General features: G+C 37.4%; 1 protein-coding gene across 16 annotated transcripts in view; it reads right to left on the bottom strand.

The window, feature by feature from the left end:
- Positions 1-572: 572 nt before the first annotated feature.
- The window catches only part of nrxn3a (neurexin 3a), a 165,626-nt gene continuing 140,330 nt past the window's right edge, over positions 573-25,868 (bottom strand). For 9 of the 16 annotated variants that reach the window (XM_067478970.1, XM_067478960.1, XM_067478961.1 and 6 more), the window contains 4 exons: positions 25,528-25,617; positions 23,402-23,709; positions 18,479-18,569; positions 573-2,758 (listed from right to left, as the gene is read on the bottom strand). In XM_067478970.1, coding sequence (XP_067335071.1) covers positions 2,454-2,758; positions 18,479-18,569; positions 23,402-23,709; positions 25,528-25,617 — 794 coding nt within the window. In that variant the 3' untranslated portion in view covers positions 573-2,453. Of the gene's footprint in view, positions 2,759-3,221; positions 3,392-6,742; positions 8,867-18,478; positions 18,570-23,401; positions 23,710-25,527; positions 25,618-25,868 lie in introns of those variants that run through there. The other 7 variants (XM_067478959.1, XM_067478974.1, XM_067478973.1 and 4 more) reach the window with 5 other exon arrangements.

Genomic DNA, 25,868 nt, shown 5'->3' on the forward strand with positions numbered 1-25,868 from the left:
TTGAACCATGACATTTTCCTCTACTGAAGCAAGTTTTTGTTCATAATCATAACCAAACTATGAAAGTTCCATAACCTAATGTGTGAGTTTCTTATTCTAATCATTACAAAGAAGGTTTAGTATTGGGTGCTGCTACAAAGGTGTTGAGGCTTAAAGCTGTGTAAAAAATGTGTTCAGCACCTTTAGAATAAGGTTTCTCTACTAGCTGCTACCCTATATCAACCAATATAAAACTTTCAAAAAAATAAAACCACATGGTCTCCTCAACGACCAAAGAAAAATAGAGGTTGCAACACATGCCCTTATCCCAACTTTTTTTTAGAAGTCTTGCTGGCATTAACATGATCATACATTAAAAAAAAAAAAACATCAAATTTATTAGTTTCAACATATAGTAAGTTTTGTTCTATTTTCAATCAAACATGGGTTTCGACTGGTTTGCAAATTCTTCTGTTCTTCATTCTTTTGTTGCGTAGATTTCACAAAGTATCTCAACTTTTCTGAAAATGTGTTTTGTGGAATTGCTACAAGGAACTGCAAAAAAACTGCAAATTGAATTTAGGACTACAGTATCATTTCTGAGAAAAACATAAAGTTTTATTTATCAAACTGATGGAAAAGGATGTTGTGAAAAATAACAATTATAACAAAAAAAATATGAATTCCAGACTGCAAATGACTGCAGCGCCACATGATAAAGAATGACGATCACATCAATGGACAAAAAGATGTTGTCAAAGTAACGTGTAATCTAATGATAGAGAGGTGACAAGACAATGATTTGTGACAGTAAAAACAACAAAAAAAAAAGCAAAAACATTTTAGCTTTTTAAAAGCCCCATTCATTATACCCTCTTTGTCTTTCTGTTTTTGTAATAACTCTGACTTTATTCTCTTCAAAAAATAAATAAATAACACTAGTGTGACCCAAAACAAGAAAAGCCATGATACAGAAAGAAGGGCACCTTGTATTTGTTGGACAACTGCAAGTAGTTAAATATTCATGCAACTTTAGAAACATCTCTGGTTAGATTTCTAGACTAACAATACATTTTTATTCTTTATGAATATCAATATGATTCTCCACATTCTGATTAAAGTCTTTCTTCATGTAAATTAACAGTTAATAGATTTTGTCATGTCAAATACGCTGATAAACCATATGTTCAGTCTGTACAATAGAGGTACTAAAAATTACAACTGTCATGATATATATACAATTTCCTACCTCAAAAAGTACAACAGCTAGCATGTAATAAAATATGTAAACAAATTTCTTGTTTTTTGACACAGTTTTTGACACAGTTGACTGTGACAGCAGATAGAATTCACACTTTCAACATTTGATTTATTTTGTATACACATTTGTTAACAGTGTTGTAGTACTGCATTTGTCTTCCTCCTGACACCTCCATAGAAAAAGAGAACGATAGGCAATGAACCAACATACAGTTTTGCAAAAAGATAAAACCACCACTGGCTGTGCATCAGCAATAGAAATCTTCTTTAAAAGATATACTTTTTCCTCTGTGGTTAATATTTTGGCAGGGTTCCAAAAGAGCTGGAGGGCTACGCTTTGATTGTATGACGAAGAACTGTTTTGGCATTATCAGAGAACATTGTCCAAGTTGAACACTGTATACTGGACTTTTACTGTACTGTACTTTACTCTAGATTTAGGATGACATGCATTTTACAATTATCTTACCAAGAAACCAGCCACTTGTTTCCACATAGTGAGTCACTCGGTCTGTCGGACAATGAGAGTAACTGTGGTGAATCAGACGCCAGAGTGAGGAGATTGTATGAGATCTGCCTATGGCGATTTGCTCACATGGTTTCATTTTATACACTGAAATAGTTTCTTTTATTACAGTTCTTTTTGTCTTTTTTTTTTTGTTGTTGTTGCTTTGCTTAAAGCAAAAATAAGTAAGTACACCACACTTGTATTATGTATAAACCATAAAAATTTATCATACTCTGTTACAAGAGTCCTTTTTTACTTTTACAATAATTGTGTGCCTGACCCCATCATTTTAAGCACTACATGTTGCTCACATGCTGAAACTGTATGAGTATGAGCCTTTTGTATTTAACAATTTTAGAAAAAGGTTGTTTTTTTTTTTTTAGCTTAATGCCAAGGATCACATAGCTCTAAAAGTCACTTAGGAGAATGGTGTAGCTGTGAGATATTTCTATACTGATAATGTCTCTGACCAGATAGAAGAGTAAGATCTCTAAGGTTGCTATTTAGCCTTGTCATTATGCTTACAATAGTAAGTGTGCTTTATATTACAGTACATATCATCAGTTCAACTACTCAGCACAGTATAGGATCATTCAAGTTCCATGTTATACCATCATTTGTCATAGCTCCTTACGAGGAACCTGATAAGTTAATGTTCTTTTAGAGCTTTCTTTCATCACCTCTCGTGTTCATGAAAGTCTCACAGTCACACATAATACTCCTTATCCTTGTTTTTCTGTTTCTTGTTGCTGCCTTTCAAGCTTTGCTGTTTGTCCTTCAGGACAGCGCCATTGCTTTGCACAGCTGAGTTGGTTATGTAGTTCCTGCTCTCGTCCACCTGGTAGGAGCCTTCATCCCTGTTCCTGTACTTATACATGGCATACAGGAGGATGAGGATGCACAGGGCAGCGGCGGCCACTATTCCGATGACCATCCCGGTGGTGCTGCTAGATTCACGGACCACTTCCGAGGGCCCTGGAACTCGCCTGACGCCCGGCTCTGTGGGAAGTGCTGTGGGTATATTACGGAACATTGGGGAGGTTATTAATGGGCCCCTCAGCTTGGTGCTGTCTACCTCAAAGGATGTGGGCAATGGAAGCAACACTAGGTCGGGCTGGGGTTTTAGCTCGCGGTTACTCATTTTGCCAGCCGGCTGTGCGCCGGAGCATTGTGGAGGGTTGCGGTGGAGGCAGAGGTGGCGGTGGTGCGGCTCTGGTCGGCGGTAAGTGGTATGATGGTAGTGGTAGTCGTACTCCGTCTGGAGACTGAAAGTTTGTTTGGTCTAAAAGTCTTGGGCGTGTGAGCTTTGTAGCCACCTTCAAAACCTGATGTGGACAAGGTCTTATCTGTTACCAAGGAGAAGGCCGTGTAAAAATCTTCATCATCTGTAGGGGGCAGGTTAGACTTGAACGCTTCCCCAGAGCCATACCCCGATATCACCAAGCCATCATCATCACAATCATCGCTGCCTCGGTCCGACAAGCAAGGTACCCCCGCCTCAGTGGCCTCGGACAGGGACGCTTTGGTGGTCTCAATAATGGTGAGGAGTGGGTGGTGGGTTGAGGGAGTGGGAATGAAGGGTGCACGAGGAGCTACAGAGGGGTGCGCTAATGGATCCTCAAGTACTGGGATGACTAACAGCTCCTGAGGTTGAAAACAGACAGGTGCTCGGTTAGTGGGCAGTATGGGAGTTCTTCTCAAAAAGAAAAGAATCCATTTAAGATGTGGGTGAAACCAGGACATAAACAAATTAAAAGACCACATGCATAGGTTTTAAAAGGTTTAAGACGTGCGTAAGGCTGAGCTGAAAGATCAACCAAATTCTGCTTTGAATTCAATCTTCTCTCAATAGTTTAGTATAACTTTCTTTGAAAGGGTTACACAGTCTTCAAATCTAAACTTTAAGTGCTAAATTTATAGAAAAACAAATTGTTTAAATTCATAATGTCCAGTCAAAAGAGTTTGACTGGTCCCTTCAAAATTAATATGAAAAAATAGTCCAATTGTTATGGAATGTCCTATTTAAAGTACATGAAAGAAACTACTTAATTAGAAATATACTGCTATCATTACTAGAGATTATATACTGAGTGCAGAATCATCTTAAACCTCTTGTAGTTACAGTTCTACAAACATTTCTCAGATGTAGAGCTGTTCTGGAGAACAAAGTTCTCTAAGTGTTCAATGTGAAAGTTACATTTTAGTAGGAGGCTAAGTTGGGTTAAATAAGAGAAAAATGGGAAAAACTACATCAGTAATTTGGATAATCAGTCAATTTTTTTGTGATTTGGTTTTGGTGAATCTAATAGTTTAGCACTCTAGGTTATGTGTAAGAATAAGTAAGTACTCAAATCAAAACTTAATTTTGGAAAGTGCATACAATAATGTGAAATCAGTTTGTGTACATACAAACTTTTCAAGATGCTAATTTTTATTGACTCAATATCGAGTCAACGTAGTAGAACCAAGTTGGTTTTGATGACATTTTAAACCTCCTTTCTCCGCATTCGCTTTTTTTACTGGACTTGCACTTTGACAGTTTTTCTGTCATATGAGCAGCTCTGTGGCCGAGAAAAAGCTGTTTAACTATAACCTTTACTCAAACGCTTGAACAATGTCAATGGCAGAGCAAAGCCACCTGAATGTTCACCCAGTGTGAAGTACTGGTCTGGGTAAAAGATTTCATATACATTCCAACCTTAACCCCTTTCTTGTGACCCACAGGAGCATTTGTTAAAAGGATGCCCCCAGGCCAACAGACCTCTGTTCAATCTGGACCACTTTTAGCGACAGGCACCAGAATGGTAGATGTTGTCTCTTACACTGGATTACAACTGTGCTAACACAGTAGTTTGGAATAGTAATGAGTACAAATACATAAAGGTTAGGATAGGTTAGGGTTAGGCACTACATAAACTTAATTAGGTGTTGTTAAGATGTTTTGGTTTTTGCATTAGTTCACTTTCATGGTGAATGAGCTTTTACACTGGAGTAACATTTTCATATTCATCTGCTGAAAGTGAAAGTTTCTTTGTCCTCACCCAATATCTCAGTGTAAGGGGGCAGCAGTGGCTCAGCTGGAAGAGTGGCCGCCTATCAATCGCAGGGTCGGTGGTTTGCAGCCCAACTCCCACGGTCATATGTTGAAGCGTGCCTGGGCAAGACACTGAATTGCCCAAACTCAGATTATGAGGTTGCGCAAGCCAGCACACAAGTCAGAGCTGGTCCCAAACCCGGTAAAAACTGGAGTGGGTTGCGTCAGGAGAGGAATTGGGTTTAAAAACCTGTCCCAAATCAAAATGTGGACCACATGATCTGCTGTGCCCAAGCTAAGCAAAAAAAAGAGGGGAAAAAAAAGCTGTATACCTATGAGCATAATTTGTGACATTCCAACTAGTGTGGAAGTCATTTCTGGTCCAATAGGCAGGTGAAAGAAGTGCGATGTAGAAAATTAAAGCCAACTCTGCATTATACATGCGTTGACTAAGGAGACATCTTGCACTTTTGAAAAGGAAAATATTTGTCTAAAGAGGATATTTGGAACTGTATAAATAATAAAACAATATCTGTCAGTAATTCTTAAGAACCAACAACTGGCAGTTCATTCAACACTTAAGTGTAATACTTTTGACAAATAACTAACATACGCAGTCAGTTGTTTAACAGTACGTGAATTATTCTGCTTGTAAGGAATTAGTAAAAACAGTTGCTTTGGAAATATTCGGACACCTTCAGTTTTTGTACGTTGTAATGCCTTTAAAATGCATTTCTGCAGTATAATCAATTGCCATTTTTTATTAATCTTCAAACAATAACCCATAGTCAGACAATTTACTAAATATCAAAAACTTAAATCTCTACTCTTCAACTTTATTTCAGTATTTGGGTAAAGCCCCTGTAGCAGCAATTACCTTTTAATCTTCTTGGATAAGTGTCCACAAACTTTGCACACCTGGTTTTGGGCAGTTTATCCTATTGTTCCTGATAGATCCTCCATCAGATTAGATGGGAAGTCTTTGTGAACTTCTTCAGAATCAGAACTTCTTGGGTTTTAGTCTGGACTATGGTTGGACCATTTAATAAGAGTCAAATACTTTATCTGAGGCCACTCCAGCATTGTCTTGGCTGCTTGCTTCAAATCATCATCCTGAATCCGTGAAGGTCTGATTGATGAAGTGATGCTGATCCCGTTGCCTTAACCAGCAGGGTCTCACATTTCCAAAGAGAACTTCTAAAGCTCTATTAAAGTGACTGTTGCTTTCCTGGTCACATCTCTGACCAAGGTCCTTGTTGTTTGATTACTCAGTTTGGCTGCAGGTCCAGCTCTAGAAAGACTTGGCAGTTTTATTCCTCTTCCAGTTCACAATTGCTGAGGCCGCTGTGCCTCTTTGAAAAGTTTTTGTCTTCATGGCTTGGCTTTGTCCTGACATGCAGTTTGACTCCAGTCCAGTTCAAGACTGAAGGAAAATTAAAGCAAGGATCCACCTGGCCACAATTTAGAACTTTTTACCTTATCGTTATGGGTTGTTGGATGACTGATGGGCAAAAATGGAACTGAATTTGCAATGCAATAAACCACAAAAAAGTGACTGGATGCTTTCCAAAGCAACTGTACCCTGTGTACTGTAACTGCAGACTGGCCACTTGTTAAACAAAGACGTTAATATTGTCTTTTCTGTATTTGTGTGTTTTTTTTTTTTTTCCTGACTTCATATTTCTCTCCTTGCTCACCAGCACACTGACTCATAAAGAGGTTTTCTGGGTACAAGGGTTAAAAGATATTCAATGTTGGTTTACTCATCCTGGCTTTCACCTCAAACAGTCATCAGTAGAGTGAACATTCAGTGCCATTGACATGAAAAGTATCCTCTGCCATCAAGCATGTGCATACTGAATCTTTGATGTATATTCTCAAGTCTACATCAATAAACACAAACTAATCCATGACTCAAAAATGATCACAAACATCAACATATACATTCACAAGCACACAAATTTATAGATCCAACAAAAGCAATTTTATTCTATAATTTCAAATAAAACCAATAAAGTTTCAAACAACTTATGCAGAGATGCAGTTTGCAAGATTTTCTAAAAGTGCTGTTTCACACAGATGGTATTATTTCGTGATATAATTAGTGTTTCTTGGCATCACTGTTTCCCCACAAATGTTACTTTTATACAACCTAACTGCAAATGCAAATACATTTTGTACAAAAAAAAAACAGATTACGTTTTCCATTAACATAATAAGCACATGTAACATGAATGGCAAAAAAGCAACAAATACTGCACATGTCAATATAATTTATTTCCACAAAAATATCTGAACATATCATATTTCTCTGACTAAATATTTATTAAACTTCTTATTTCCTTGTTTTGGTAGTTTGAACTAGAAGGGCACTTTGCTCGGTTTATGGAAAGAATGTGCTCTGGCTTAAAAGATACAAATTTAACAGTCACTACACATATAATGTGTTTATTAACATTTAAATAAAATCTCCAATTTTTCTTTAATCCTGACCAATGTGCTTTTCTTGCCTAAACAAAACCTACAAAACATAATTGTGTTTGCAGTTTAGTTGGATAGGTCCTTAACAGATTGGGTCGTTCTTGGAGGTAGTACATGTAGTATTTCGTGTTCATATATGCTACTTCTAATGCTTGATAGTGATTCAGCCTATAGTTAATTTATAAAAAAATATATTGTTTCCTTGGTACAAATCCTATAACTGTACCACAGGATTTGATCCTATTAAGTCACATGGTAAAACAATAGGATCGTCATAGAGCTTTAAACAGTTCAGCAACGTAACATTTCTAAAGCACATATCGTGTTCATTAGCCTTTTTGCTTTAGTGTAAAATACATGCATACAGCAAAAACAAATGTTTTGAGATGTTGCACAGCTCACATTTTACAAACTGCATCTTAAAAAAACTAGGGATGTCCCAATACCACTTTTTCCCAGACTGAGGACAAGCACTTGCAACATTGAGTAGTTGCCAGTAATACCATGTACCGATACGAATTCTAAACTGTGATTTGGTGCAGGTGATATCTTCATCAATTCACTGCAATGAGACACTGGCAGAGACACTGTTGATCCTAATAGTAGTGGGGAGACAACTAAAGACTAAGATTTTTTTAAGACTGGACAGTTCTAATAAAACAGTTTCCACCAAGTGTCCCACATTTCTAGTCTGCGACAATTTGGAAAGAGCACACACTTGACAACTGGAATACCTGAAATATTACAACCCTGGAAATCTCGTGGACCTTCCTGCATGTTCCTTAGCCAAAACAAACATGGTAACGACTAGCGTTTTATAAGTGGAGCAACGTTTGCATTGTGATTGCTTTTAAAACACCTCTTATCCATTGACCGATTTCACTACCGTCTACCTGATTAACCAACGTAAGGATAACACGCTGTCGGGTGTAGTGCAAGATTTGGTTTCCAAGTACTCAAGAGCAGTGTTGGACCCATTACCTCATACTGGTATTGGTAGCAGGACATCCCTAAGAAACAAGTTAAAATACAAACATCCATATAGTATATTGTCAACTTACATCAACAAATTGCCCGCATGATTTAGGCATGAAGAAAAGGATTTACAAAAGAAAAGTTGTGTAAGATTGTTGGAGAGCCACTTGGTACCGTTAAATATCATTTTTATCCACTGTAGACAGTGTTCTATCTTTAAGCATGGCGGTACAGGGAGGCAACAACACATACATCCACACCACATAACATAAAAATAAACACCATAATTCTGTTTTTTATGTTTTGCTTTTTCCTGGTAAATAATTTGCTTTTACAAAAAAAAAAAAAAAAATGTGTATCTACATTTTCTCAATTTCAATAGACTTCAATAGTATCTAAAATCTATTCATGATACAGTTTTTGCTTAAATTGTCATTTGATCTTTAGTGTAGAATGGATGGATGACTTTATATTGTAATATCTCTAAAGACAAGGGAGAAGGTGAAGAAGGGGTGGGACCTATGAACATACTACATAGGAAATGAGAGTGATGAGGGTGACAGTGTAAGTCAGTTGCCATGTCCATGTAAAGGCAGTACGAAGCGGTCGGGCGGCATTAGAGCTTTTGGCTGTAAGGAAGGGATGGGGATATACAAACAATGAGCAATATACATGCCCATCTACTGAAAAGAACATAAGAAGTCTAACACTGACAAGTCTGACAAACCCTAAACTGCAACTTCTTAGCCATGCAATTCATTTGTTGTGTCTTACTGTCAAAATATTATGCAGCAAGTTATTATTATTTGTGTTTTCAAAATAGATTTTTCAAAATCTGAAAAATGGAAGATATGTCAGAAGTGGATCTGGAACTGCTTCACCTACTAATTTGTGGGCTTGGGCACATGATCACAAAATGACAGGAGTTATTAAGATTGTGCTCGTTTGTCGTTAAATGTTTGAAATTCATTTCAGTGTTTGCAGAGGAGAACATAGCGCAGGAAATAAAACACACAAGTTAGTCACTGAAGTAGTTCCAAATCGGGAAAAAGTCAAATTATATCCAAAAATATTCCACATTGTCATTTAAATATTTTCTGACCGACAAAAAAACAACAACCAAACATATTTAATAAGCCAAAAACCATAATCAGAACCAAAATGCGTGTGATCAATTGGATAAATACAAAAATATGATCAGTTAAAACTATCAAATGAAAAAAATGTTAAGATGAAAGAACAAAGCCATTTAAAAATTTCGCACACACTACAACCAGATGCACACAATAGAAAACAGATACTGTTGAGAGAGGCACTCGACTGGGGGACGGGCTCCTCTCTCATAAGTGTTTCTCCATGACAAGTTTATCTGTAAATGTTAGTCATTAAACAGAAACCGGGCCCGTGCAGTCTGGGTGTACATCAGAGAGAGATGGCACTTGCTAACAATGGGTTATTATTATTATCGTTCTTTTGGTTTTGTTTTAGTCATATTGCAGGATGTTGATGCATGCTCAAAGTAAGTTGCATTTAGGGAAAGTAGAAAAACAACACAGCAAAGTGTGGGCAGGAAAGACTGACCGATGTTAGAAAAATAGGAGACGAACACTGTGTCCCGATCCCTTACTATCAAGTTTTTTTATTAAGCTAATACACTTAATACAGTTTGTGTGGGAAGGAAACGACATGTGATGCAACATGCAGACAGATGCCAGTCAAACTGTAACTACAGTATATTTTTCTAGTATTCCTAACCTGACTCAATTATCAGACTAACACACTCGACCAGCTGCTTTAAATGTTATCATGCCATTCAGTGGCTGCTGTCTTTTGTTATCAGCACAGCAGTAAAAAGCCAGCAGTTCTCGTAGGACTCAGTAGGTCATGGGTACGCTCCTCTTCTTCTTTTTGTATTTTAATGTATGTGTATCGGTCTAGCAGTGTTTTGCCCCCTTTGGATTTGTGTGCCTAGTTTTGCTGCCACGCCTACCCTGCTCCAGGCCGCTCCTATCCGGTCACCCCCTCCCCAACCCTCTACCTGGTTGTTCTGGCTTCCACAGCCTAGTCACCTTGTTCCTTTTCCTCTTTCCCTGGTTGAACTGGGGTGGGACCCACCTAGCAATCAAAGGCCTGAAGATGACACACTGAGCACTATATAAAAGGAAGGTTACCAACATTTCAGGGCAGCTGTGTTTAAATATGCTGTGTCAAGTGAGGGTCAGTGTCTGACCCTCTAATTGTTTTCTGGGTTTTTCTTTTCATGTTACTTCCGCTACCCCCAGCGAGACAGGTTCATAAAAGTCACTATCCAGTAATATGCAAGTCCTCCAACCTTGAAGCCCCAGTTCTGTCCCCACCACTGCATACGTCCCCCGATCAATTGTTGAAATACTGCTTTCATGTCGGAAGGCTGGCATCTGTTTAATTTGCACACCTTTTGGTGCAAGGCAACAAAATAGCGGATACCATCACTTACCATGGTACCAAAATGGCAGCCAGTCATACACAGTTTCTCATTAAGGCACTAAAGCATTTCGCTTAGGTGTTGGCACCAAATACAGATGGTTGGACGTAGTAAAAAAGTCCGTTTGCCTTACAAAATGACTGCTTCCTTAACATCACATCACTCATCATTTGACCTGTCATGTGACTGGTTGGACCATCTGCAATCATAATAATTTCATACTGGACTCAAACTCTCCTTCCCCTTTGGGAAAGTCTTATATTTTATGACCTATCCAACTACTACAATTTCCTCCTAACAAGGTTCTAAGGGTCTAAACACTACACAATGTCTTTAAGTTCACTGCTGACATTTGCATCTTTTGTTTGTCTTTGGCTGCTGGTATAATCTCATATGGTATTCTATCTATCTGTCTATCTATCCATCTATCCTATCTTCATATGGCATTTTACAGAAGGAGAGTCTCCATGGTGCCAGCTCAACTCGATTTGACTCTAATCGATGTGGGTATCAGGAACAAATTTTCCCACTGTAGATAGTGCTACTTCAGAGTGGCTGGTTGTCATAGTGACCTGTTATAAAACTGTTTGAAAAAGCTAGACAAGCAAAAACAGTGGAAAATACCGAAATGATGCTGTTCTCGATTCTCATTCCGTGGCAGTTTGTCATAAGGAAACAATTATTGTGTCAGAACAGGCTGAAGGCAGCAAGACGACCATAACTATGGGCTGATAACAACTGATCACTCAGCTTTGAATGGCATGATAACATTCAAACCAACACTGAGTGACTTCAGTATGTAAACTGAGTACACATCTTTTCAGTGTGAAGCACTATTGTACACACCCTGACCCCCCCTTACTCTAAAAAAAGCATATCATAATTTTATATGTAGTATGGAACTGGGACACAGCTCGAATTTAACTGATAGCAGTGAGGAAGAGGAAAAAATAAAGCAAAACACATAGTAAAATTGTGTCATGTACTACATGTGAAATGAAATTTATTTGGTTGGGTATTTATGTACGATAAAGACAAAAGACAAGAGGCAAAGTTAAAACTGATATCCACAAATCTGTGCAGTGGTGTAAGACATTCTCCAAAGATTGTTCCAGCTAATGAAAATGCAGTAGGTACTGATGAAAAAAGGAATCTGAATTTGATACATCAAAATCCAAACGTGGTCAATGATCTGATCAGTGGTTCTCAACACACGTTTATAGTTATAGATATATTAAAGATATCAGCTTTAACCTTATTGTGTCTTTTAAAACAGTAGTTCTCAATCCTGCTCCTCAAGGAACCTGCACTGCTTGTTTTCCAACTATCCCTCCTTTACCCACTGCTAATCACCTGCATCAGGTGTTTTCAGTCAATCGAATGGTGGAAGAAAGCATAGGTTAATGATGAAGGGGGGGGAAGACAAAAGTGAATTACTGACTAAACACACCTGATCCAGGTAATCTGCAGTTAGTGGTGCAGGGAAACAAGCAGAGCAGTGGGTCCTCGAAGGCCCAGGACTGAAATCCACTGTTTTAACATATGATTCAATATTTTAATTAGCGCATCCCACATGTTATTTAGGACATGTGGGTAGAAATATAACTGGAGAGGAATTCTATAAGATGGCACATGTCAAGCAAAACATTATTTAATCATGAATTAAACATTAGAATGCATTAGAATGTCATGTGTTGTTTGTTTTTATGTTTAATATATTTACATTTTTAGCAGTTTTTCACACACACATACACTTTTTTCTTCTATGATAGTGCATGACCTATTAATTTTAATGAGGGCATATATATATTAGCGAATATGATGATTATTAGAGCTTGTTTAAACTAGAATACATTCTCAAGATGCACTAAAATACAATTAAAAATAAAACTTTAAATACAGCTGGAAAGGAGGCAACAATTCTCAGTATTGTTGAACTGGTAATCTGACATCTTCTAAAAAGTCAGGACAGTTTTCTATTTTGCCAATGGAAATGATATTTGCATTGAAACTTTAGCTGGCACTGACACCAAACAGCAACACTAGAAAAAAATATTTTTTGTTTGATGTGGGATTCCAGCTGCTCAACTATTTATCCTTTGACATTTATTTCTTTTTTTTAATCCTCCAAAGGTTTTTAATAGGGTCCGGACATGAATGGCCTGTTTATCATCCTGACTCTTCTATAATGGAGCCATACGTTTGTAACACATGCAGAATGTGGCTTGCATTGTGCATTAATGCACAGAATGCACAGATGTTGGTTTTAAATTGTGCACTGATGGCAAGTCGGATGGTGTCTCTCCTCTTTAGCATGGTGGAATCGGCATCCATGATTTCCAAAAAGGATTTCAAATCAAACATTGACTCTTTGGAAAACATTTTTTCCCTTTGAATGTTGGTTCGGGCAGCATTTCTGGATCTTGTTTTTATATGGGTGTTTCTTTGCATAGTGGACTTTACTGCATTAGTGGATGCAACATTAAACTGTGTTCACTGACTGAGGCCACTGGGGGCATAAAGATCATAGTTTTTTGTCCCTTCTGTGCAGAATTTTTTGGAATCTTTTAGTGAGATCTTAAACTTTAAATTATTTTTTTCCCCCTTTGTTTTGTCCTTTCGGCTTTATCCCGTGAGTTCAGGGTCACCACAGCGGATCATCGTCCGCATGTTGATTTGGCTCAGTTTTTACGCCGGATGTCCTTCCTGACACAACCCTCCCCAATTTCTACCGGCCTCGGACCGGCACTGCACAGCTGGGGATGGGAATGGGCTGTTAGGGGTTCAGTGTCTTGTTCAGAGACTCTTCGACATATAGGCGGGAATGGGGATCGAACCACTGACCCTGTGGTAGATGATACATTTTCTAAATTCTTTGCAATTTCACTTTGAGAAACATTATTTGTTAAAGTGTTAAAACTATTTGCCTATGCAGGCTTCTATAGCCCAATGATCATAACCCTATCACTATTTCTAAAAGACCCAATTGTGATACTGACCCATTAATAATTAATCTATTAGTTGTGAGATGTTTTTAAAATAACCTTTTAATTTCTCATTAGCCTTTGTACTATTTTTAAAAAAATGTAGGTTATAAATTATTTCCAAATCATTGCAATCTCTTTCTTAAATGTTATAGTGTCCTAAACATTTGAGAAATGGAGTTGTAACAAGTACTAAAAAACAAAAACGTGAAATTAAAACCATTCCCACTATGTACTTGGTGTTAATATTTAGAATTTTAATTAAAAAATGTGTTTTAATTTCAATAGAGGTTAAGGACAGCGTGATTAGTACTGTATACTAAGGGGTATAATCTGGATTCCTCTTTGTCCCAGTTTCTGTGTCATAACAGCAGTGGGTCATTTTCTTTACTCACTAAACCGAGTTAGGTAAAAGGTAACTTTATAGTTATGCTGGTCAGGCATTCGTATACTGGAACAAAAAGAATTTTAAAAATATAGAAACTTACATTAGATAATAAGATTTTAAGTTCATAGTCAAATGTTTTCTTCTTTACTAAGAACTTACTGTAACTCTATGATAAATTCTGCAAGATGGCGCGTTTCTCTGCTTACCTGCAAGTGAACCAGGGCTTTTTTTAAGGCAGAAAAAACTGTTCTGCACTACTTTATTTTAGTACCATTACAACTTTTTCAAAAGTGTTTGCCCAGGTTTTAGTTTTTCAGTTCAGGTTTTATTGTTAGTGACAAAATCTAAAGTCACTATTGCCCTGCCTGCCTAAGAATACAGCTGTGTGTAGAGGTGTGTATCGTTGTTTGTAGCAGCCTGGTGTAATTTGCAGTGGTCAGCTGTGCACTGTGCACTGAGCCCAAATCACAATCAACTTAATGAACTTGAGGAAAGTGTTTCAAACAGTGTTTAAAGAATCACCTATTTTAATCTACAGATCAATACAGACTGCTTTATCAGCATTTTCCTTTAGAAATATGAAATGCTACTTTTGAAATAGTCCATTCATATGTACTACAAGCAGTGGCTCATAAACATCTTACCCCAGTGTCAATAACCCAATTTCCCACAAATGACTTTTGTTGTTGTTTTGTCACATCATAAAACTGTGCAGATTTTTATGTTCACATGCTGGCAGCACTCTGTCAAAGGGTAAACTGTGAACTAACCTGATGATCTCATACTGCAATCATTTAGTGAAAGCTGCCTTTTCACTGACATTACTCAGCAAGTTGCTGTTTCTCAGTTCATCTCTGAAGAGCATTTGCTGTTTTCATATTAGTTTCATTTTCTTCACTGCTACCTGTTACATGATCCCTGCTTTAATATTAGATGGAGCCACATAAAGCCAAGTGCTTGGCAGAGGTAAAGTGCAACTTGTCCCGTATTAGCTCAACTCAACTTATCTGCTAACAGCAAGTAGAAATTCTGTGCCAATGCTTTTGATTTGCAAATTTAAAATCTCTATTCCTCACGGCAAAGAGCTACTTTCTTATTTAAAAGCTAAAATAGCATTAAGCCGCATTACAAATAACATTTCATCATGGCATCGGCAAAAAAACTGTGATAAATGTCAAATGTATCTGTGTTTCCTTGCCAATACCTTAATCTCTCTATATAATCAGAAAACCAGTCCAGTTTGTTGAATTGATGCATCCCAATTTCAGCTGCACTGCCAAAAAAGGGCAGTGAGAGTAAGAGTCTCATTTTCCATGTATCAAACCAGTCAGGTGCTAATCCAAAGTTTACCAGTGTTGCTGTGTCCCCTATTTACTAATGATTAACTTTTATTATAATATTGTCTAGTGCTCTGTTTAGTTCAGCTTTATTACCATAATTTTACAACACACTGTCTCTCAGAATATCTATGGTCTCTGAGAAGATATATGGAATTTGAATTCGTTTAGAAGTCCTCTTGATTGCCATCTTATGAAATTCACTCAAAGGTGAGGAGATTGTGACAGATTAACAATTTAGAACACAATCACTTAATAATTTTTTCAAAGAGACAAACGCCACTGGCAAAACAAAAAAAAGAGTGTGGGGTAACAGACAACATTCGGTGTCGCTGCGACCGCAAAAAAAAAAAAAAAAAAGAAAATTAGTTAAACTTAAATACTGATGCAGACAAAGCAACCAAGTTAGTCTAATGGGGGGGGGGGGGGGGGGGGGGGGGGGCGCATGGAGTCAAGCATCAATCAAAAAGCATGCAAATTAATGAACAAAGGTCACAGTGAAGACAATGATTGGAGGGATTTGCTAATGTTTGCTTGAGAGGAAAAATTTGGCAAAAACAATCTTTTTATGCCATCTACATTAAAATATGTTCACAGCAGTACAGTGTAAGGAAAGAAGCTGGACCACTTAGAAGAGTGGAGCAGTTCTTTTGTACAGCTGCCATTAGTTACATACGGAACTTTCTGTCCTCTGGATGAAAAAAGCTGATCGAAGAAAAACCTTGTTTTTGCCTTTGTATTTGCTTTTTTTTTTAAAAAAACAATGAATACTACAAAGCTGTGTATGGTACCCCAGACTATATTTGGAAACAATTATCGCTTGCTAAAAAAGAAAATCATGCCACGCACAGTGAGGCCAAAATACAAGAATGTGCTTTTGGATAGATGGCAAACAGACGGGAATGATGTCAAAGACAAAACAAAACAGAAAATCGCATTGACTCCAAAAAAAAAAAAATGAAAATTTAAAAAGAGAAAAAAAAAAAAAACAGAAAAGGAAACAAGAACAAAAAGCGAAAATCAATGCATGCAGCTGTCAAAGGGATGTCAGGGTTAGAATGGTGTGAATTTCTGTGTCAACACATGATTCGATGACTGGGGCCCTGTCTTTGTCTTTCTTCACAAATCCCCATGAATCTCTGGCTGCGCAGCTTTAAAAAAGCCATTTACACCACCACCTTTTCCATACTCTTGAAAAAATTTGGGAATGACCTTTAGAAGGTGGTCAGCAGAATAGTACTGGAATAATCACAAATTACGAGACAGACTATTACCAAGAGGAAGTAGACTGTGAACATTTTACGAATACAAGTAATACCCTGTCATAAAGCTACATGTTGCAAGAGATTGCAACTTACTCAAACTCATCTTATTGATTCAGATTTACCTTCATATTTGCTGGGCAGCTCATCTTCACTTTAGATGGAAATATTTTTAATCTTCATCATTTCTTTAAATTAACTTTTTTTTATTTAAGCATGGGTGGATCATTGGAATATGGGCCAGTGGGCACAGACAAGCGAAGGCCCCCCTTCCCTTACAATATGTATTCATATCCTACAAGAGGCATAAAATGACACATCTTAGTCTGTTACATGGGGCATTGGTAATAAACGTTGTATCTATTTTTTGTGACCTTTGTGTCTCATTTTGGCAGTTTTTCCACTATTTATTATTATTTTGTGTTTATTGTTGGAAGCTCTATCATCTTTTTTCTTTTGGCATCTGTGTGGGTGTGTGTCTGTGTGTGTGAGCGTCGTTTCATATCATATCTGTGACAATTTTGCATCTTCAGCTCAGCCCGTATGTTCAGGGTCGCCACAGCGCATCGATACTCGCACTTTGATTTAGCACAGTGTTAAAGCTGGATGCCCTTCCTGCCGCAACCCTCCCCAATTTCTACCGGGCTTAGAACCGGCACTGTGCAGCTCGGGATTGGGAAATGGGCTGTTGGGGGTTCAGTGTCTTGTCCAGTGACTCTTTTTTAATGAGGTCTTTGATAATCAGAAAGGAAATATCAACAGATCACGGGCCCCTTGGGCTCTTGGGCCCCTAGATCTGTGCCTGATTGGTCCATTTGGTAATCCACCCATAAACTGAAGTCATTTTCTAAATTCATTTTGATGATTGAGATTGTCAAAATGACTGACATGCCCTTTATTCCCAACAGGAGCACTTTAAATTTGTCTTTAACCGATATTGTTAATTCAGTCGCAGAGCAATACAAATTTGCAAGTAGCAGTTGAAAATGTGGAAATTCCCAAATTTTTTCAAACTCATTTCTATAAGTTAACACAATGGTTAAACATTTTAGAATTTTTCAATATCTGAATACAAAAAAAGACAGAATACAAGTACACCTAAAAGCAAAAGTATGACCCAAAAATGAAAAGAAAAAACTTGTACACAGAAATTCAATTATATCTGTTCTCTATTACATGTACCAACACAAGTCTAAATAAATATGGCAAAAGAAAAACAAAATAGAAAAAGTAACACACATTAATGAAGTTTAGACAACATGCTGCTTTTAAGCTGAAAAACAAACAAAAAAAAAAATGTGTCAAAATGAAAATCGGTGTAGCAGAAAGTGGCTGGAGCAATGGAGTCAAACACAACGTGACAATGTGATACATTTTGCAGCATCAGTGCAGAGAACATGGATCACCATCATACACATTTTGCGCAATTGTGACGACTTGTTCTAACCCTTATTATTCCTGTCAGAGGACAAAATCTGTATGCATACTGGTGACCATGTTAACCACTTTGGAAAACCCCATGTGCAAGTGTAGCTCATGATATTAATGACTTTCTGCATTACTGCTGTTAACTAGCAACAGACTGAATTATTGCTACAAAATGACTGATGTACCAGTTCAGCTATTTTTAATTGGAACTTTCTTTAATAATCCATCTCTCCTTCAACCGGTATTTACTGTTGCTACATTGGCTCTTTAATGTAGTTACACTTTGTCTAACCATGGGGATGTAATGCTTTGAGGATACCTTGATCCTCTAGTGCAGATGAGTGAAAGCACAAAGAAAGCAAGCAAATGCAAACTAACCTAGCCCACCTGCATGGCTAGTTTCACACTCCTCCAGGTCTTCGTCATCACTTGAACACTCTGCGGATGACCCAATGTCCTCTCCCGTATGCTTTACAGGCAGAACGTTGATCGTCAGAGGTCACAGTCACAGCAACAATATCAAAAGACAAAAAGAAAAAAAAAAAAGAAAAAGGAAGGACAATAAAAGTAAAAGTTAACATTAAAGCTCAGTGTTGACATTTGAAATACTAGTTTGACAAACAATGCTTGACAGTTATCTGTTAACTTTTTCAGTTTTCAATCAGCCATAGCTGAGTTTGTTTCGTTCTAATTAAGATGGCTTCATTTTTCACAACTTTCAAAACCATTCACACCTGTGGACAATATGCAGTCACCAGTCAACCTAACTACAGGTCTTTGGACTGTAGGAGAAAACCAAAGTAGAATATCCACACATAGGGAGCACATGCAAAAACCACACAGAAACGCCAGGAACATGACGCACAACAAACTTATGTATTTCAATTTATGATTTTCTGTTGTTAGATCTGTCCATAGATGTTTAGGATTTACCAGCAGAGACGTTAAAGGGGTTGAGTAGTTTATGATATGCATTGACTCCTTGTGACTTGAATACTCTATGATAGTTTAACCCTAAATCAGTCTCAATGCTTGTCCTAAATTAAAGTTCTTACCAGTCCTCATGCCCACTGACCCTTCTCTCTTTATCCTTCTAGTCAATTACACGATATTGTTCTGTTTCCAGAACAATCATCAATAGTGGCTGATATTCCCACTCACACAAATATAAGCTACAGGTGCTGGTCAAATAATTAGAATAACTTCACAAAGTTGATGTATTTCACTACTTCACTAATTGTATAATGTATCCATTCATTCCACACAGACTGAAGTGTTTATTTCTTTTAATTTTGATGATTATGACTAACAACTAACGAAAACCCCAAATTCAGTATCTCAGAAAATTAGAATATTAATCTTCATCTTAATCTGCAGTTGTTCGACACACAAGACATTGTGCCTTTTTCTTAACAAAATGTTTTTATGCAATCCCTGACAACCTTCTTAGGTGCAAGGACGCAACAAGCAATCATCTTGTTGATTTTACTCTGTTTAAATGTAACTGCCTCCCCACTGCTCATTACCTGGATTGGGTGTCATTAGTGAACTAGAAAAGGCAATTTCCAAGGAAATTACGTGGGAGAGCCGTTAAGTCGCCCGGTAGAGGCCGACCGCTCAGAAGCTGCTGAGAGCAGAGGCGTTTGCACGTTCAAAGCCGCAAACGCTGAAGAGAGATAAATACAAAGAAAAAGAGAAAAAAGAAGATGACAAGAAAAGGAAAAAATCCAAAATCCCAGGAAAAGTTGAATTCAGAAAAGAAAAAAAGTAGAAAGTAACAATGGAGGAAGTAAATAAGTAAAAAGTTGATATTTAAAGTGTAAAGAAACAGAAAAAGAAGCAAAGTAAAAAGTTGCTATTAAAGTGTAAAGAAAAAAGCTAGAAGTAACTACTTAGAAATGAAGGAACCATTTTAATGCTGAAAAACTGTTGAAAAAAAAAAGTTGAAAAGAGCTTTTAATTTGAAAGTGTGTTTCCTGTCTGTGAGGGTGTGTGTGTAGGGAAACTTCACCACAAAGTCATTTTAGCATTTAAATGCTAAAAAGTGGATAAAATATTATGAAAGGCTTTTATTTTGAAAGTGTTTTTCCTATCTGTGAGGGTGTGTGTGTAGGGAAACTTCACCACAAAGTCATTTTAGCATTTAAATGCTAAAAAGTGGATAAAGTATTATGAAAGGCTTTTATTTTGAAAGGGTATTTCCTGTCTGTGAGGGTGTGTGTCAGTGTGTGTCTCCACTGTGTCTGTTGAGGGAGAAAAACTCAGGTAAAGTGTGTGGACACAGCTCTGAGGCTGATTACATGACGTCATGCAGCTGTGTCCGTTACCATGACAATGACTGCTGCCCGCTGCCCGCCTGCTGAGTCATGTGAGCCAAATGCAAAGGCAGGCTGGAAAAGTGCTGAGACTATGCCTCGCAAAATGCTCAAAATATGAAAAAGTATTAGTCCTATCGAAACAATTCAAAAACTGTGAGTGACAAAAGGCTTCAATGAACACACTGATGTACTTTATTTGAAGATACTCCATAAAATGAAGGCGTGGTGGCGATTTTAAAACAGCCCCCGTTTGTGATTTGATTAGAATTTAAGAACCTCTGTTATAATGGGCTCCAATGGGAGTTTTGACGGCACTCTCTCTGCTTCTGGACACTTGGAGAAAGAACCGTCAGTCCTGTGACTATGAGAGTTACATTTACTGAAAGAACACAAAAATACCTACATTCTGATGTATAGTTTGTTTATGTAAGATTAAAGTTGACTGAAGGAACGAAGGAAAAGAAGGAAAAAAGTTGCTAAAAGTGGAAGCTGAAAAGTTAGAGTGCGTGTGATGTCACCCACTCTAGCTGCTCCAACATTCCGCAATACACACTAATGGAAAAGTTGAAAAAGCTCCAAAAGTTGCCTAAAACTAAAACTGCGATTATTCAAAAAGTATAAAAGATACAAAGAAGCTGATCAACACAGAGAAAGTTGAAAGGGACTAGACCTGTATAAACTTTAAATGAAGTTTCTACGTAAAACTATGAAGCTACAAGAAGCAGTTAAAAAGAGGCAAGTTGAAGGGAAATTTTAAGTGCCTTCCATTCATTTTCTATGGGAAAAAAAATTCATAAAAAGTGAAATATAATAAAAAGTATAAAAGTTATTAATGAGAAAAGTAATACCACCCCTGTCCTAAAAGGGACCTACGTTTAGGAAGTGGAACGAAGTTTCTACGACAAACCGTCTAGGACTAGATAGCGACCGAAAAACGAGCTATAATAATAATAATAATAATAATAATAATAATAATAATAATAATAATAATAATAAAGAAAAGGATCTCAATAGTGTGAGAGCTGTGCTTACAGCTCTCCCACTAATTAGAAGCTAAAGGATGACAATTCATGTGGTCTTCGCCCACTTGACCCTCACTGGAGATGGTATCTTCCAGCTTTTTTTATTCACTGAACACACCTGATCCAGGTAATCACTATAGTAGGCAGGGCGGGGAAAAAGCCATACAGATGTTACACTAAGCTCTGTCTCAGAAGTTTTGCAGTTGGTTATTTTAAACTGCATTTTGCTCAGCTTCTCCCAATACACTGTTACGTCACGCCACTCTTTTTTAAAGCTGGTATTGACTTTATTTAATGTGTTGTGAATTCAGGACCAAGTGAAATTTGCAGGTATTGTGACTACTGAGGAAGGTACTGTATGCACATAGTAAAAAGTGTCCTTTACTTTAAGTTCGTGCTGGGTAGAGTTGCATTTCAAAATTTCAAAATTACACATAAATATATTTTATTTTATAAAAAATGCCCAGTTGCTAAAAAGAAAATCTTAAAAATGAGACTAGCACATTTACCTCTCCAGATTAAGTAATATGGAAACCTAAGAAAAATAGGGTGGTTTCAATTAAAAATACATATTTAAAGCTCTTAAAGTTAAGTAGAGGACACGCAAAACAGTAACTAGGGAGATGCTTAAATTAAGTATACTTTACTAGCAAAAAAGGTTTTTTTTTTTTTACATATAGAAATTTAAGTAGTAAATACAAGACTAGTCTTGCTTGAACTACATAATACATCAACTTAAAACATCATGCATAGGGTCCCACCACAGCATTTCATGGAGATTGAGCTCTGGACTTTAACTAGGTCATTCCAAACCTTGATTCTTTGTTTCTCTGATATAGAGGTACTGCTGGGTTTCAGATGATTGCCCTGTTGCATGACCCAATTTAGAATAAGCTGTCAGACTAAGTTTCACATTTGAAACTAGAATCCTGTGGTGTGGAGAGGAGTTCATCATCGACTCAATGACTGCAAGGTGTCCGGGTCCATTGGCTGCAAAACAAGCACAGATCATCACCTCCTCACCGCTGTGCTTGACAGTGGGTCAGAGGTGTTTCTTCTGAAATGCTGTGCTTGGATTTCATTAAATATGGTGCTTGGCATTACGATCGAAGCAGTACACTTTGGTCTCATCTGTCAATAGAACATTGTTCCAGACTTCCTGTGGTTGTTTTCAGATGCAGTTTTGCGAACCTTAGTCATGCTTTCATGTTCTTTTTAGGCAGAAGATGCTTTCTCTCAACAACCCCTTCAAACTGTATTTCTTCAGTCTTTTTCTAATTGTGCTTGATGCACAACATTTAACATGCTCAATGAGGCCTGTTGGATCTGAGATGTGACTCTTTCTCTGAGCATTACTCAGTTTAACCACGGGGTGAATGTTCTCTCTTGACTGTTTTCCACTCAACAATAATGTGTCTGATTGTAAAAACTTGAACTCCAAATTGTTTGGAAATTATAACCTTTTCCAGATTGATATGCAGCAACAACCGCTTCTCTAAGACCATTGCTTATGTTACTTCTTAGCATTGTGTTAACACACACCTGAAAATTCCAGAACATCAAAGGGCCAAAATGTCTGCTTTTATAGACGTCTGCAGACCTACTGATGATCAAATTGATCAAGGGCTAATATTATAAATATTATAAATATATAAGTATTGCTGTTTTTCTGAGGTTATATTTAGCTAATACTAAGATTGACTACAATTATATAATTTATTATGTTTTTACAAAAACACACAAAAAAATATGAAATTAAAAGAGGGGTTACTAACTTTTGCATATGACCGTATGATCCAGAAGAAGGTGGAACAAGATGTGATATAATGTCGTACCCACTGGCACTGTTTAACGAGGCTGTTCAGATGTTTTACCTCTGGATTGCACTAATAATTGATGCAGGTTTCCCCCCATAATTGTAATTCCTAATATGTAAAGTCATTACAAAAGTCTTTCCCTACCTGTACCGTTGTGGATGATCGATGTTTCCGTGTGGTAGTGGTGGACATCATGGTAGTAGTCTCAATGAAGTTAGTGGACATTTCTGGAGACATGGCCGTCGTCCTGGCTGAGCCTGCCACACTGGGTACATCACCTACCAACCTCACACTGCCATTAATCTTGATGTTTGGGTTACCCTCAGCAGCCATGTTCAAAACCTTGAGGCCATTGTAATAAAGGCCAGACAGTTGGCCCTGAAAGGGTCGGTTGCGATCACTACCACCGATGGCGACTGTCGCTTGAGTGTTGAAAATAGTTAGCTGACGACCTAGAGGAAACAATCAGATGTAAGAAATTTTCAAGAGAAAAAAACTTTTCAGTATACCATCTTATAAATACAACGTATGCATATTTTATGTATACACATATATAATCAGAGCATGACTGATAGTCATTGAACCGTCACACAAATCAGAAAAACATGATGTCTCAGCAACTTATTTTATATATATATATATATATATATATATATATATATATATATATATATATATATATATATATATATATATATATATATATGTGTATATCTGTGATTTCAAAATCAAAATTGTCTTTGCTCATCTGTGTGCTAATTGAATGTCCAGTGCAAAGTGCATGGTGTACAAGTGGGCTGAGGTGCATGGAAATAAGTTGGGTTATTCTGTAGGTGCAGCATTTTTAAGAAACAGATCATCTATGACTGCACATAGATGTAGGTGATTCTTTCAGTATCTGTGGTCCACAGCTGCATGAAACCCTGCAACCATCTAAAGGCAGTAGGGAAGATGTTTTTGTTAAATCTGCAGCCTCCACAATCTGCAGTAAGTACTGCACCACAATATCATTCGCAGTGTGTTTACTTTGATTAGACTAAGTAAGAAGCACATCACATGGTTGCAAGGCTTTTTAAAACGACGGCAGAGACGAAGGTGTTGCCCCCACCCTTACTTAACTCTTTTTCTGGCTTCCGTCTGCCTTGGTTTAATTACAATTCTATGACACCAGGCTCCTACAAAATAACACTCCCCTCTACACACAACAGACTTATCAGTTAGAACTCAGTAAAGAGAACGTGAAGTTACATCACACTGTGTCAACTGTTGGGGGACGTGAGCACCATCTTGTGATCTCTGTGGCCTGTTAAACTGTGCCTGCTACAGTGGTTAGAATGGGTTAGCAAACACATCCCTGAAGAAATTATATTGCAACAGCAAGCAAGGGAAATTAGAAGGTAAACACTTTGTAAGATCTGTTGATTTGTATACAGTCATTCTAACAAAGGAAATGCATGGTCTGTTTATCGTTGCTGACCTACTGTGGCAGCAGCACTGAACAGCAGTGGTGATGCCTTTCAGAATCATGATAGAAAGTCTAAAAACAGAATCCAACTCACCAACATAAAAGAAGGGGGGACTCTCTAAGCCTTATAGCAAAATGGCGCCAACGTCCTCCAACAGTTGACATAGCGTGACGTCAGCTTTGTGTTCTCTATTCCAAGAGAACATGTACGAGGCATCTTTCCTCTTCCTGAGTCACTGTTGTCATATTTCACTGTGATTCAAGTCAACTTACTTTCAGCTATAAGCCCAACAATGTGACCAACGTTGGGTATTTATTAAGCACCATGCCAAGCCAATTTCTTCACTTTTGGAAATATACAAACTAACTTGAGGTAATAGCCCGGATGCAGATACTCCGTAACCTACCACTCTGAGCTGGTGGTTGTGTTTCACGATTCAAATAGGAACCTCAGCAGCTTCATGAACTGGAACACATCTGAGTAGCATTTCGTAATAATTACAGACTTCTTCTCAATGCATCACAGTGACAGATTTATTTTGTCATTTACAATTTATTAATCATATTATTATTTATAGTTATTTAGTTTTTCAACGCAGTTATAATCATTTATCATCGTCAGTCCTCATGGAGTTCCATATAAAGTTGTATGCATAGATTCATATTAATAGTCATGCTACTGAGATTAACGGCTCTGATATTGTCTGACAACTGCAGAAAAAACTTCTCAGGCGTGTCAGAGGAAGTGCATTGTCGTATAGTAAACATACACACGTAAGTGTTAAAGCTGTTTGTTTGAAATTACCTTTCTCTTGTAGCCACTCGTCTACTGGTCTGGAGTATTTGAAAGGAATTTTCTTACTGGCCATTTGATAGCGTTCAATGTCGCTGTTCCCTTTAAAGTTTAAGAAGACATTTATAAAGACATTTATTGATCATCAGTATCAATGTCATCTGCAGAAAATATCACTTTCCCTCTAGTATTTACTGTATGTTAAACTGGTTTTATCTGAAACTTTTTATGAAACTTGTTATAGTCATTTACAGTATAACCAGGCCTCGTTATCTTGGGTGTTTATAGAAAAAAACACCAACACAGTACAGAAATGTAATAACAAAAAAAAAGGGAGAAATAGTAGTAGTATA

The sequence above is a fragment of the Channa argus genome, chromosome 16 (assembly GCF_033026475.1).
Source record: "Channa argus isolate prfri chromosome 16, Channa argus male v1.0, whole genome shotgun sequence".
Lineage (NCBI taxonomy): Eukaryota > Metazoa > Chordata > Actinopteri > Anabantiformes > Channidae > Channa > Channa argus.